The sequence below is a fragment of the Gallus gallus genome, chromosome 17, assembly GCF_016699485.2.
Source record: "Gallus gallus isolate bGalGal1 chromosome 17, bGalGal1.mat.broiler.GRCg7b, whole genome shotgun sequence".
NCBI lineage: Eukaryota > Metazoa > Chordata > Aves > Galliformes > Phasianidae > Gallus > Gallus gallus.
In genome coordinates this window covers 1,843,287-1,858,530 of record NC_052548.1, presented here as the reverse complement: position 1 = coordinate 1,858,530, position 15,244 = coordinate 1,843,287, and the positions used below count along the sequence as shown (strand labels likewise).

The 15,244-nt window shown below is 49.7% G+C and overlaps 1 protein-coding gene across 4 annotated transcripts in view; it reads left to right on the top strand.

The window, feature by feature from the left end:
• Positions 1-15,244, top strand: part of ZNF618 (zinc finger protein 618) — a 145,294-nt gene that overhangs the window by 15,527 nt on the left and 114,523 nt on the right. Inside the window, exon 2 of one of the 4 annotated variants that reach the window (XM_015279638.4) lies at positions 732-865. The exons of the other annotated variants lie outside the window; for them this stretch is intronic. Within the exon in view, the coding sequence (XP_015135124.2) occupies positions 732-865 (134 nt within the window). The remainder of the gene's footprint in view (positions 1-731; positions 866-15,244) is intronic. 4 annotated transcript variants of the gene reach the window in all.

The window sequence follows — 15,244 nt, the reverse complement described above, 5'->3', positions numbered from 1 at the left end:
GTTCATCCTCACACGTAGCCCTGACCTGTTTTTCCCCACTGGAATTGTTAGTGAAACGTGACGTGGATTTGCAGTTTCCTCAGGTGGACCTGACGTAATCCCCTCTTCCAAACCCTTGGACCAGCACCTCCCATTCTGCTGGGCTGCCGTCGTGCTGTGACAGGTGCTCCTCCCAGCATAGACTCGCAGAATGGCTTTGGTTGGAGGGGACCTTGAAGGTCACCCAGTACCAACCAACCCAGTCAACCCATGGGCAGGGTTGCCCCCACCAGCTCGGTTTGCTCAGGGCTCATCCAACCCAGCCTTGAGTGCCTCCAGGGATGGGCGCCCACAGCTCTGGGCAGCAGTGCCAGGGCCTCACTGACCTCTGCAGAAAGGATTTCCCCCTCACGTCTAATGTAAATCTCCCCTTTGTTATTTTAAAGCCATTCTCCCTTGTCCCGTCGCTATCAGACTGTGTAAGAATTCAGTTCCCCTCCTGCTTGTAAGCTCACTTCAGATGCTGAAAGCATAGGCTGATGCATGCAACCAAAATACAGGCAACTATTTTCTTCCCCTTGGTAGACATACAACTAACGAAATTAATAGGTAATCTCCTGTAACACTGTGCACAAAAGGCTGTGATTCTATGATTCTGTTTGTTTACTTTTTCAGGCAGGAAATGATAATAAGTCAGTTAGGGAGCACATGGGACACAGTCATTAATAATCTGCTTAATATTCCTGATGCAGGAATGATGGGCGTAGCACTGAGGGAAGTGTGCATGCAGCGCTGTATCACAATATGGATTTTTCCTCATGGTCTGGAGGAGCCTTTGCTCCCTGGTGCAGATGAGAGGGAGATGTATTGGAGGAAGAAACGGGAGGTATTTGCAAACTGTTGTAGAGATCAGAGAGGAAATTTCCCCCGGTTAACTCCAAAATCAGGCAGAAAGCAGCAAGTGAGCTGAGGTGGCTAAACGGAGATGTAAACAGTATTAGAAGCAGTAAGCAGTAGGCTTTTAAAGAGTATAAACAGTCTGCAAAGGAGGAGGATTGGAAGATCTATTAAAATAAGCAGAAGGCAGTTAAAAGGATAATTAGGAAGGCAAAAAGAAATAGAGAAGATCTAATTGCTGAGAATATTTTGACTTCAAAGGGTTCTGTCGATGTATTCAGAGCAGACAGAAGCTAGCAGAGGGAACTTGTCCACTAAAGATGGGGATAGCAGCTGGAGGCAGGAGATCCGTAAATGAGCTGCTCAGCGCCTCTGGGAGCTGATGGGCAGACAGTGCATGATCTGACCAGTGTTGTGTGCTGGGAGCTCTGTCATCAGGAAAGAGAGTAGCACGGCACCTGGGCACGTGCATTCTGGGGGTTGTTTCTGAGCTAGAAGGTGTGTGCCAGTGACCGAGGAGCTCAGGGTGCCATTGCACAGCCCCAGGGCCTGCTTGCTCCTGTCCTGGCTGAGGGTGACCTCATGCATAGTCTGGTCTGAAAGGCTGAGGCTGTTCATAAGACCTTTAAAGCTGTCAGATGTAGATCTGTGTCTGTGTGCGTATGCGTGTTTGTTTATGTTTTGTGTGTGTGTATATATCTATATATCTCTATATATTTTTTACTGGAGCACAGAGGTCGTTTGGAAGTGGACATCTGGAGGGAAAAGGGCCATTTTGTGTGCGTGTGTTTGCTGTGTGCTCCGCCTCCCAAACTCTGCCTGTGTGAGCTGAAGGGACATGTAAATAACAAAGGTAACGCCGCAGATGCAGTGCGTTCTGGACAGAGCCTTGCATGTAAGAATCTGGAGACAAATTAAGCAGTACCTCCGTAAGGTCACTGCGTTGGCTTTTCACGCTCTGTGGAGGAGTCCTGGGGCTTTGAGCAAAGTTGCTTTTCTCAGAGAGCAGCCCCTGCAGCAGAGCCAAAGTGCCACGCGCTCCTTGGTGTACGTAATTAAAAGCTATCATCTATCCCGATGCAGCGCTGCTGGTTAGAGTTTCACTTAGGAGGATGGGTTGGCTTGAATTTCAACAAACTGGGGAGGAAATGAGCAATATGTCAAGTGGCTGCCGTGCACAGCTCTTGGGCTGTGTTCCTGGGGTGCTGTGGTTGCACAGGCGATGCCTCACCAATAGGCTGAGTTTCCGTGTCAGCGTGTGCCGGGTGGCTGCTGGCACATCTTGACCGCGGGGTGCAATTTGTCTCATTGGGAACCCAACCAGACCCATTGTTCCTACATTACAGCTCGTCCCTTGGAACATTACAGCACTGACACGGAGCCTCGCAGCCTGGGTTAGCTGAGGGCTGCCATCTCCATCTGCTTGGATGAGGTGTCCAGCTGTGCGTGGCGCTGCTGCTGCTGCTGCACAAGCTGTGCTCCGTGCTCTTGGCCTGCAGAAGCCAGTCACCATTCCTTGCACAGCCCCTCCTTGCCTTGCAGGCGGTGGAACAGCAAAGCCCTTCCTTAAGGAGCTGAGCAGTGGTAGCTCCTTGAATTCTAGCCTCAAGACTACTACTGCTGTAACCAGTAGATAAATAGTTGACCCATTTCGTGACGACAGTTTCTTTAGTGGGATGGTGTTCTTTAAGCTGTTACACTTTTAATGGAGTAGGGAAATGTCCTAAGTGCCGAGTGCTTAAGTTTTCAAATGGGATTTGAGAGGTTTCATATTGAATGTTATTAGCCCAGATAAGAAGTTATAGTCCAGTGAGTGTAAGAGTTCTCCATGCAGAGAAAGGGCTTAGTGCTGATACATGGCAAGTTCCAGCAGGTCTGGAGTGGTTGTTTTTCATGTGCCCACACTGTTTTAATATTAAATCCCTTTATTTTCACCTGCATTAAGTGCTAATGAGACCAAGGTGTCATTTGGACTGAATGGGAAATAAAGCAAGACGAGGGCATGCCACGTCCATTGACTTGCTCTGTTTCCCCTTTTGGCTCAAAACTGATATCCTTCAACTTTATGTTTCATTCAACCAAATTATTATCAGAGGAAAATGGTAATTTAATTCAAGGGGAGAAAAGATGAAGTAAAAAAAAAAAAAAAACCCACAACAATATATGGGAGATAGCTGTGCAAAAGATTTTGAGGAAAAGCTTTTCTAGTTGTGCAGATGTCATTGGCAGCAAAGGAGGTTGTGTGCTGTACTGGAGGGGGAAAGGAGGGTCTGGAGTCCCAAAGCCATCAGCCCAGGCAAGGAGGGGATAAAGGAGGGGGACGTACTGCACTGTTGGAGGGGGTGGTTCGCTGCTGAGCTGTGGGTGCTGTGCCGAGGCTGTGCTGGAGCTGGCACTGCTGCTGTTTTCAAATCACAGCTCGCTTTGGAGTGGAAAGTGAACATATTGCCTGTGAGTGTGGCTGCAGCAGAGGACCTGTGCTTGTTCCAGCTTCTCAGAGTGTGTTTATGAGGTGCAAACTCAATATCAGTAACTTGCTTGGATGGAGGATGAGAAGACCTTGGGGCTAGCCTGCAGATCTCACAGGGTGTGGAAGTGCCGGACCTCCAATCCCTGTCTCTTACGCAGCTTGCTGGACCAGGGCTGCCTTGTAGGAAAACTGGGAATACATGCAGTGTACGTAAGGAGAACTTGACATTTTGGCAGACCTGGCCTTGAGTTCTTTTCCTGCCCTGCAGGGGTGGCAGGGTGAACCAGCCAGCTTGCTGTCCCCGGGAGTGTGCTGGCTGTCAGACTGGTGGTGCTGGCTGCTTTCCTTTGGGATCAGAAGGAGCCAGCAGGAGCTTAGGGCTGCACCTAAGCAGAGGCTGTGCCTGGAACAAGATGTGGCTCAGGTGTGGAGGTTCAGTAGTTAAGCAATGGGGGGGAAGTGGCAGGGCTGGTTGTGTGGCTTGGCTTCCATGTGCAGCAGTGCGGGACTTTGTTTCGTTATTATCTACTCCCCTAATTAATTGCATGGAAAGAGGAAAAAAAAAAAAATCCTGGAGAAAGTTTCAGATGCTGTGACCTGCCTTTTCTCCTCCTCGTGGAAGATAATTGAGAGAGGAAGCTTGAAAATGAGATTATGTTTGTTGTCTAGACTGAGTGAGAGCATCTTTCCTTGTTTCTTCAGTCTCCTGGGGAGTGCATCCTTGGTGTTAGGTCTGCCGTCAGATGGATGGCAAGGATCTCATCCGGCATACCGGGATGCTTCTGCTGACAGCAAGAGCAGCAGAGGACTTGGAGGCTGTGTTTGGAGGGGTGAGGCAAGGTCATGAGGTTTTATTCCTGCTCATAGACAGATGGCAAGAGGAGCCCAAGGATGGCTGCATGCTTCAGTGCTGTGCCTCAGAGCAGCCCAGCCCTGTCCGTGAAGCACTGAGGCCGTACGTGGGGCTGTTTCATTAAAGCCCAGATAACCCCTGGAGCTGCTGGTTCCAGCCTCTGTGTGTGATGGGATCCCAGCAGTGCAGTATCACGGAATATCCCAGGTTGGAAGGGACCCAAAAGGGTCTTCAAGTCCAAGCCCTGGCTCTGTGCACCACCCAAATCCTAAGCACTATATCTGAGAGCGGTGCCCCAGTGCTCCGTACAGTCTGTGTTCTCTGATAGGCTGAAGAATAGAGGTGAGCCAGCGGACTCTGCTGGGACAGGCATGGTGCTGCTGTGGAATTGAGGGGTCTCAGAGCTGATGTGGATGGAGAGAGAGAGAACAGGAGCTGCAGGAAAACCAAGGATGGGATGGATGTGTAATGTTACTAAAATGTGACAAAGGTAATATTTTGGGACTCGGCCTTGTCCATGGAAGTCACTGATTTGACTGAGTTTCAAAAAGAATGCAGGAATAAAATCTCTCTGCACCTTTTCTCTCTGCCCACACACATGCTGCTGAGGAGCATCCCTCTGATCAGCCCTAATGGAAGTGAGTGGGGAAGGAAGGAGATGGCTGAGGAGAAGTCTCTTAACTACGGTGCCTTTTAGGACCATGGCATAGGTGTGAGTGTCTGCATCTCTTTGGGATGCAGGAGGCCACACTGGGCCTCCTTGCTGTGGGACATCCATACATATCCTTGAGCTCAGTTCCTGGCAGAGGACAGGGAATGCCGTAACATTCTGCCTGTAGGATCAGTGTCACCATGGCTGAGAGCAAAGAGCCACATACAGTGCCCCCGTGAACTGAAACCGTGACTGTGTCCTCTGTCCTGTTCTTGATAGATTTTCCAGCAGTCTTTTCCTTCACAGGCATTTCATTTGAGGTCTTGCTGGTTTTGATCCTTCCCTCTTACTGGATTCGTAGTGAAATGTTGCTTCTAAAAATAAGATATTCTGTTCCTTCTGTTTCTAGAGATTAATCTGTTTCTTTTTTCTTCAGCTGTTCTTCCATGAAAGGATTGTTGGGAGCCTATAAAGGCCAGATAATGTGATTTTCAGTTCAAACTCTCTCGAGTGAGCTTTCACTAATTGACTTGTTTGCATCAACTGTTACGACAGCAGGCGCAAGGCTGACGACGCCCGAACTCTCAGCGTTGCTGGGTATGACGTGCAGTGCGCTGCAGCAGCCATCAGAGCCTTGCCGGCGTGTTAGCGATTTCTGACCTCCGGCAAAGAGCCCATGTGAGCCTCCTGCCATGCTGCTGGCTGCCTGCTTGTGTCTTTTGGCACCCAGCAGCAGGGTTGTGGCTTTGGAGTGCTCTCCATCCCTGGCTGCCGCAGCTCGCGCGGTGTAGCGGCGTGGTGTCGAGCCCGATCCAGCCCATTGACTTGCTGGCTCTGTGGCTGCTTGCTGCATTCACGTTCAGAAGCATGCAGGATTTCCTTTAAAAATAGCCGAGAGGTGGAAATGTGCTTCTTATGAGGAATATTTTCCAAGCACAGGCTGAAGGCAGAGCAGCACGTTACAGTCTGCGTAAGTTTGCTGACGGTGTTACTGCAGAACTCGAGGAGGTGTGAAGTCCCTTAGCCCTCATTTGTTGGATGTTAATGACATCTCTGGTCATCCCATGGAGGGGAGGAGTGAGTGGCAGCAATATGGGGCAGGGAGCCCAGCCAAGAGCACGCTGTTGCCCAAAGATGGAGGTGCTGCTCCTGCACCTTCTGTCCATGCTCTTCAGCTGCTTATCCTGTGTGCTGGGGCTTGCTGGAGCTGTCCGTGAGTTGAGTTATCGTTGTAACCCAGGAAAAGCACATAAAAAGCCACGAAAGGGAGGAAGAGGCAGGGCTTTCTGCCAGGTTGGTGAGTGAGCTGGATGGGAGCAGTGAGTGGGAAGGAGGAGGAAGGATGGGAGGAGGAAGGCTCCACGCTCTGTACTGTTAGACCTGGTTGGTCACTTGAGGGCCCATCTTCCTCATGGTGCAAGGAGCTGAGGTTTGTGGCAGGAAAACTAGAGATAGGGCTGAAGTTGTGCAGTGCAGCCAGTGGGAAGGGGGATGTTTCCTTTGACAGCTTTCTGCAGCGAGGTCAGAAGTGTGGCTCACAGGGTGCTTGAACGTCCTGTAGTGCAGCTTGTCACATTGCTGTGGTCAGACAGGGATGTCAGTGCAGCATCGCTCTCAACAAACTCTTGCATCTTAACTCCTGTTTCTCACCAGTTCCGTTGTCCCTGGGCCCATTGGCTGTCCAGGAGTGTTGCTGCTGGTGCCTGCTGCGGTTCAAGGGGCTGCCTGCCCATCCCCAGCCCAGCCACTGCTGGTGCAGAGCAAAGGACTTGGCTCCCTTCCCACCATGTGCTTTCAGTCATGGCACGTTTTCAGAATCTGGAGCTGTGATCCCTCTGTGGTTACAGCAGCAGGTGGCTGACGCCTTTTTTGGCTGTGTTGGGTAGCGGCGGTTCTGCCTTGCGCTAGGTCAGCTGCTCAGCGTGCTAGCTGAGGTCAGGTGTTGCGGAGCTGAGCACCACAAGGTCCCGTGTTTTATAGTGTGGTGACAAATGGCTGAAGAATAAACCATGCCCAGGGGGTGGCTGAGCAGTGCCGGAGCAGAACTGCATGGCTGAGTCCTGGAGCAGAGCCATATCCCCGGGGTCTCAGTACCACCCTGCCATGCCCAGTCTCCATTCTGGACTTGAGCCGGACCCTGTGCGGGTTCCCATCACACTGCAGTGCTGTGACTCAGCATCATCAGGTGACAAGAGTGACACGGCAGCACCTACCAGCTCTAGGCTGTCACCTGCTGGTTCACGGCCCTTCCCAGTCCTGGGCTGTGTTCACTCCTCTTGTGAGGGACCGGAAAACGAGATGTGCGCCGGGCAGCTCAGCTCGACTGCTGATTTTAGAGTATTTTTCTATTTTCTCTGTAATTTGCTGTGAGATCCCAAGCTGTTGCTCACCGTGGTGCACAGAAGGCTGCTAACAAGCAATGTGATGAAAGCAGCCTTCTGCTCCCAGCTTCAGAGGAGGCTGTTGTGCTGCAGCCTCCTGTGCATCCACTTGGCACCATTCCTGAGGGAAATAGGTGAAATCCTGGAATTGGGGAAATCCAACAGTTTTACAGATGCAGTCAGATCTTGAGATGCTGTTCTCTATGCAAAACCTCTTTTTTGGAGGACTGTCAATGCACCCAGTTTCATCAGGGACAAAACTCGTTCCTGAGCAAACTCTGCTGTTTGTTGGTGTGAAGCAGGGATGGATGCAAGGGAACCCAGGCCCACAACGTCAGAACGTGCCTTGCTGTTCCCTGCAGTCCCTGCTGGGTCATGAGGATGGGGACTGCTGGTCCCCCATGGAGGTTCAGGATTACCCCCACGGAGGGCTTTTTGCCTCCTGAAGTCTGAAATAAGGCACTCTCTCTGCTTTTATACTGCAAGTTTTTTTCTTTTTCCATAAAACACTGGCGGCCAGAACCACACGTGGCTTCCCCAAGCACCTGAATTACGATGGCTGATGGCTTATTGGGACTCACTGCACTGCTTAAGTTTCTGTTAAGGGCAGCTGCGGGACACGTGGGCTTTGCTGCTGCTTCTCTTTAGCACTCTCCTGGTCCACCACACTGCACTTCAAGTTTTACAGAAGTTAGGCCTAACAGGAAGATTTCACCCCACTAGTAGGATCCTTCTGAGCTAGCCAGAAACGTGCATCAGTAAGCTGTGTGAGTATGGTTTAGAGGATGCCCCGTCCTTGAAGGTGTTGAAGATCAGACTGGATGGGGCTCTGAGCACTGATGGAGATGTAGTTGTGCCTGTTCACTGCAGGGAGTGGTGGCCTTGATAGAAGTCCCTTCCAACTCAAATGGTTTTATGATTCCATGAACATTTAGGAAGACATATTTCATCCTTCTGTACCCAAGGAATGAACATTTGGAGCTTCTGCCCGAGGCTCCATCACTGTGTCCTGTCCCTGCCTCAGCACCAGTCCCAGCAGCAATCTTTGCACCATGGCCAGCAGCACCAAAGCGATGAAGTAGTGAAACTCGATGGATTTCCATTCCTGAGATCAAGCAGTCCATAATCCATGCCCTGCTTCCTTTCCCTCTAATCCAAAGGACATTCCTCTGTGAGCTGTGATGGGACTGAGTGCACAGAGCCCTGCAGCTCTTGTGGGAGATGCTGAGTGCTGTCCAAGGGGGGGATGCTGGCACTCTGGGGTCTGCACACGCTGTGGGCTGAGATTTCTGCCTGAGAACCTGGGGTTTGGGTTGCTGTGGAGTAGTTGAGTGGCTTTAAGACAGGTATTGTTAGGAGAAGGTTGTTGAAGGGTGTTGGTGTTGGCCAGCCCCTTCCTAAGGATAGAGCTTTGGGGTTTGCTGGGGGAGGGACGGGCTGCCCCCTGCCACTCTGCAACCAAGAATTGTGTTTGTGAAGGAAAGTGCAGAACCTCCCCCTGCCCTCACATGGCATCTGCACTCACACATGCTGCACTGAAATTCCTCGACTTCATCTGTTTGAGAGCTCCCTCTTAATTTTCCCCTATTGGCTACTCTCAGCTGGAAGGTGCTCATTCGTTTTGTCGCTGCTCTTACAGAAGTGGTTCTCTGCCTCTGATCGTTGTGCTCTGCCTTCCCAAGTGGTGATCCATCTTTGTGATGGTGACCACATCTGCATACTGTGCTCGAAGAGCAGGTGTTGTAGGGATGTATGTGTGGCACGGTTATATTTCCTGCTTGTTCTGCCTTTTTCAAGCAATTCCTTGTTCTCCCTTTTCCTTTGACTGCTGCTGAGCACTGAGCTGATGCTCTCTCTGCACATGTAAGACGTGAAGGCCAGCTGCCATCTGTTGCACCCAGAACTGTTTCCTAACATAAAGCATTATCACTTTTTGTGTTAGTTTCTTGCAGTTCTGCTCTGATTTGTACTCCTGCCTGATGTTAATGGCTTTCTGACTGCTCTGCCATTGGTGGCTGAGACCTCACATCCCCACCTGCAGAGCTGTGCAGGTTGGCTTTGCAGTCCCCATTCCCCACCATGGTCACACCGTGGGTTTTGCAGCGGTCCCATGTTTGCTTTCCCTTAGTGGCTTTGTTCAGTGCCATCTGGTCTTGGCAGTTACTGCTGAGTTTATCTGATTTGCTCGGAAACCTTCTTGGATGTGAAGATGTTTGCTGGTATTTCCATGTGTGAACGGGATTAGTTGTGATTGGGGCAGGTGATGAGCAAGGCAGGAAGAGCATAAGTCCCAAAGAGATGCTCGGCAGTGCAGCTGCATGGCTGGTTTCGTTATGCCAAGGAGAAGTTTGGCTTCTGATCCCTGAGGTGGTCATGCCTGTGTGGGAAGGAGGTGTTTCACCCCCTTTAGTGTGGCGATAAGAAATGCCTTTTGAGGAGTTACGTCTGCATCGTGGACACGGTCTCCGTCCATGGAGGTGAGGAGGGAGGCGCTTGGTGTCACTGCTGGCAGAGGAGCACCTTCTGGGGCTGAGCTCTGTGCCCAGTGGGGCTCGTGGTGACCACAGCTCAGTACCTGGCACTCAGCACACATGGCTGATGCTTCATCAGCTGGTGAGGTGCTTTGGTTTCTTAGTTGGGATAAGGCTAATAGGCCGAAGGAACACCCATGTCCCCATGGGCAGCCTGTTTGAGCTGTGGCTTCCAAGGTGGTTTCTCTCCACTGAACGGCAGGTTTTGCTTTGTCTTTGAAGAGGCAGATGATGGGTGATGCCATCAGGTCCTGTGAACAGCACAGAGCAGCACAGCTTTGCTTTCAGTTTTGATAAAGGAATTTGAGAACGGGTTTCAAGATTTCAAAAAAAAAAAAAAGAAAAATCAATTTTTTGGTGTATTTGCCGTTCCATTTTCATGAATACATTACCTGCAAATTTTCAGACAAAATGTACAGAGTTGCAATCAGGCATTCAATTGCAAGAAAAAATAAATCATGTCTCTCCGCCAGACTTTCAGAAGGCCTCTCAGCAAAGAGAAATACCCCACACCCCATCCAGCCACAGCCTTCGGCACCTCCAGGGATGGGCACCCACAGTGCTGGGGCCCGCTGCCCTCGTGCTGCTGTCCCCGTGCTCAGGAGGATGCTTAATTAGAGCTGCCCCACGGATGAGGAGGCAGCTTGGTTAGGGCTGGAGCAGGGCAGGCCTGCAGGGAGGGCTCAGTGTGAGCAGTGCATGCAGGAGCAGCACGCAGCAGCAGCAGCCCGCAGGAAGCCATTGCAGTTTGGATTTTTCTGGGCTGCGCTGTGAGTGGTTTAAAATAGTCCTTGAAGTTTTATTTAACTTGAAAGCATTTAGGAAGTGATTTCGAATCCATTTGGTTGATTCACTGCTATTCCTGCAGTAGGATGCAGAGCAGTGATTCTGTAATTAATTTAATTACATGCTTATTCAATCTTTCCTAAACTAGTAAAATTTCAGAAGGCTTTTGAATTCAATGAAATGCGATTTCCAGGGACAGGAGGAAGGGAAATTTCAAGCCGTCTGATTTCTTTTCCCCTCCTGTGGGTCCGGGCACCCCCAGCCCTGCGTGGGGCACACATCGCATGTGGGGCTGTCGTGGGAAGGAACCGTGATCAAGGAGCTTATATGATGGCCTGCATTCAGGAAAAGCCTTTTTTGTTCCCCTGTCCCCCTCCTCTCCCTTATTTTCCTGTACGTAAAGGTTTGTTTCTCTCACTTCTTTCACTGCCTTTGGATGTGGCCGAGACAGGACGTTTTATAATTGGGCTGATGAGTTCCGACCCGCTCCCCGTTGTCCCGCGGCAGCACACTGTGCACATCCCTGCCCAGCCTGCTCCGTCCTGTTCTCAGTTGTGAATTGCAAAATATCATTTCCAAATCTGCCTCTCTTTGTCCGTACGTCTGTGCTTTGTGGTTTTTTTTTTCCCCCTTTTTTATGAAAGCTTCGCAGACGGCCTTGAATGAGTAACCAGATATCTCCTGGGCTCTGGAATTCAGCACTCCCTGCCCTTTGTTCGGCTGGGTCAGTGCACGGATTCACGAGTTACTGAATTAAAAGGCAGAAAAATACAGATGTCTGATTGTGATTTGATTTCTACTTTTTTTTTTTTTCATCAGAAGAAATACAAAAAGGGGCTGATATTTTTAGCCATTTAAAATGGAGTAATTTATTTTAAAATCTGGCTGCTACAAAGGCCGATTTCTAAAGCAGCGATAGACGTTGAATTGTTTTTCTAAAAGGAAAGTAGTAAAATCCAACTTTTTGTGCTCGTTAATTAGACAGTTTAAGTCTACTCACGGTACAAACACGGGTAGGCTGGAAAAGGGTTTGGTGGGCAGAGCTCATAGCGGGAACACAACACCGCAGTGTCATGGAGTCATAGCATGGCTTGGCTTGGAATGCCAGGATGGTTTCCTTCAGTTTTCCAGGAGAAGAAGGTGACGTCAGGCCATGGAATGCTGAGTGTTCACAGGACTGCTCACAGGCTGAGGGAGCTGGGCTTGTTCAGCCTGGAGAAAAGAAGGCTGGGAGGTCATTGCAGCCTTCCAGTACCTAAAGAGAGCCTACAAACAGGAGGGGAATCAGCTCTTTATGATGGTAGATAATAGCAGGACAAGGGGGAATGGCTTTAAGTTGAAGGAGGAAAAGGTTTAGCTTAGATGTCAGGGGGAAGTTCTTTACTATGACAGTGGTGAGGTGCTGGAACAGCTGCCCAGAGAGGTTGTGGATGCTGCATCCCTGGAGGTGTTCAAGGCCAGGTTGGATGGGGCTGTGGGCAGCCTGGTCTGGTATTAAATGTGAAAAGAAAAGAAAGCAAAAGGAGAAGAAAAAGCCATTTTTCAGTTAAAAACAAAAAGACTCAGGGGCAGCAGTGGTGATTGGTGTGAGCTGGTCAGTGGTAGACCAGCAGGCAGGTTGGCCATGGCTGTAGCTTTATTCCTAAACTGGAAGTCAGGATGGCTCCCAGGGATGGGAACCTTTGGGTCCCAACATGGGCGCTTTGTGTGCCCTCTGATGAAGAGCTGAGAGGGACTGATGGAGCTTCGAGTTGTAGGGATTATTTGGGTCATGAGATGGGTTTGTAGTGCTATGAATAGCCATAAATGACTTAATTTTTAATTGTTATTTTTTTTACCAATAGCAAGGTTCCTGAATTTCATCTCTGTGCCAGTCAGTCGTTTGGGCTGACGTTTTGGCTTGGCGAGCTCCTCTTGGCTTTTCTCCCTGCTCCTGTTGGGCTCTGTTTGGCCGGGGCTGTGGGAGCTCCAGCAGGATGTTGGCAGCTTTGTGCTCAGTGGCCATGCAGCATTCCGGTGGTGGTGGGAACCCCTCCCACCCTCCTCCCCGTGGCCTCTGAGGCAGCTCCAAAGTGGCCATGCTCTGCTGCAGCTGTGTAAGAGGATGACGTCTGAGCTGCCACCTCCTCCTCTTCCTCATCTGTTGGCATTGTGACCTGAGGACCATTGCTTTGCCATAGGAGATGGTACACCTCCAACTTCTTGTTTCTTTTTGCTGCATGCATTTGATGCTGGGCAACGTGCGGGTAGAGGAGACAAAAAGCCTATGTTGTCTTCAACACAGTGTGTTGCAGCATGTGAAAATTGGCACCTACCTCCACTTGGGTGACTTGGGCCACCTTTGCTTTTGAGAAATTTTGCATTTGGAATGATAAATGTAAGTAGAGACCTTAAGTGACCTTAATTTCTGCAAATTGGATGCCTCGTGCCCGATGTGACAGCGTCAGAGTTAAAATTAATATAAATTTTGTAAATCATTAGACTGACCTTTTGGTGAACTAGAAAGAAATGTCAAATTTCTGCTCCCCTCCCCGTCCCCTAATCAGCACTCTGTAATGAATGAATTATTCCTAACTTCAAGATTGTAGCTCAAAAGGGCTCTCAAATGGCTGAAATCCCATAAGAAAGGCTGACCTTTTGGTTGCCACAGATGAAAATACAGGATTTTCCCCAAACTGAGCACTGTGCAGTGGGCCACATGAAGTGCTCGGCAAGAGCAGCTCCCCATTTCTTTCCATACTGAATTTGAGGGCGCTGTGTGATCCCGCAGAGAGCCTTCATGGCCTCATAGGAGCATTGGAGGTGTAGCTGAGATGAGGTGCCAATCCTTCTGGTCTTGTATCTTCCTACCACATGACGGATGGGTTACCTGTTACCTTCTGCCTTGCACACAGGTTGCTGTGATCGTGGAATGGCTGAGGTCAGAAGGGACCTTAGAAACCATTGAGCTCCAACCCCTGCCCTGGGCTGGGTGCCCCCCAGCAGCTCAGTCTGCCCAGGGCCCCAACCACAGCCTTGGGCTCCTCCAAGGGTGGGACGTTCACGACTTATCTGGGTAGTGGTGCCAGGTGCTGGGTGCTGCTGGGGGCTCTCACAGGACGTGGGAGTTGAGGTGCACAGGGAGCAACAAATCTCTTCCCCAGAAGTTGTTACTAATGACAGTAGATCTATTTACCCTCAGAAACCTCTGGGGAGAGTTTTGCGCTTGGAAAATATGTTTAGCTGACGCTAAGATTGCATGCTTGCAGAAATGTCTGCCAGCAAGTGCATGGAGTGGTTCTTGCAAGAGGGATTTTTGTGCTTTTTTTGGCATTTGTGGTGTGGTACCCGGGACTGCAGGAGCTTTCCTGGCTCCTGGGTGTTGGTTGGACACAGGGTGGTGGGCAGCTGACACCCACACCAGGCATCGTCACTTTTGTGTTCTCTGTATAGCAGAAGTGTCTCGAGGTACAGAAACAACTTCTGTAATAGCAAACAATGGAGTTGATTTTAGGGAGAGAGAAAATTGCAGCCATCGGGTACCACCAAGCCTTCTGGAAGGGGCTGTGCTTTGAAGGGCTCCATGCTTACCTGGGGAAAAGGCAGCTCTGCAGTGAGTGCACTGAACAGCTCCTCGCTTATGTCTTTGGCAGTGAGAGGGGTTATTAAAACTGGGTGAAACAACACAGAAGTCCTACAAAACTTTTATTTTCTTTTGGTGGAAATAGGCTCAGCTCACTGTTTCTTTTCGTTTTCTGGTTCCTCTCCAGCATGGTAAAATTTTGGAGGCAACAGTGTGAAAGTAAGATTAAACTTAAGCCCAGATTTCATTTGGATTTTGTAACATCATGAAAACATTTCAAGTAGATTTTGCAAATTGTGCGACTGTAAAAATAACAGATACCAAATGTTAAATTATTTTGGCACTGCTGTAGGATTGTCCAGTGCTGGATAACAGTACGAGACCCGTCTCCTGTCAGCCTTTTCAGCTGTTTCCTTGGAAATCTGAGACGTGAGCAAGCAGTTCAACACAATGTTTTGCTTGGTAAAGTGCTGTGACATTGGGCTTTAAAACACAATAATTAGCAGGAGATTTAACGTCATTAAGTTTGCACAAAAACAACAGCAAAATAATAAATGCTTCTATTTTTATGTGTAATTTTGAGAGTACCTTCAGTTGCAGGTGATGTGTGCTGGGGCTGCCGGGAGTGCTGGCTCCCACCAGGGGCTGCCAGCCAGTTCTTTGTAGTCTCTGGAATTGGAATGTTATGTTCAGGGATGTTTCTCAGCCCACCTCCCACACGTTGGAGGCAGTATTTGGTAACAGCCAAGCGTGCCATGGAGTTTCTGTTTCACTTTTTAAAAATCAGTGCCCTTCTTATGCTGCCAAGAAGACACAAGCAAAAAAAAAACCCCAAACTGAAAGGATCCCCCCATCTATCCTGCTGTGATCTGACAGTGCAGGGCGTGGGTTGGGGGAAAAGTAAACCAATAAGCACAGATGTGGCTGCAGCCTGTCTGTGATGCTGAGTATGAATTTCAGCTGCCATCTCATCCTGTCCCATCCCATCCTATCCCACTCTATCCCATCCCGCCTCCTCCCACCCCACCCCACCCCACTCCATCCCATTCCATTCCATACCACCTCATCCCATCTCATCCCAACCCACACCATTTTATCCCATGCAACTTCATCCCATCCCACTCCATCCCACA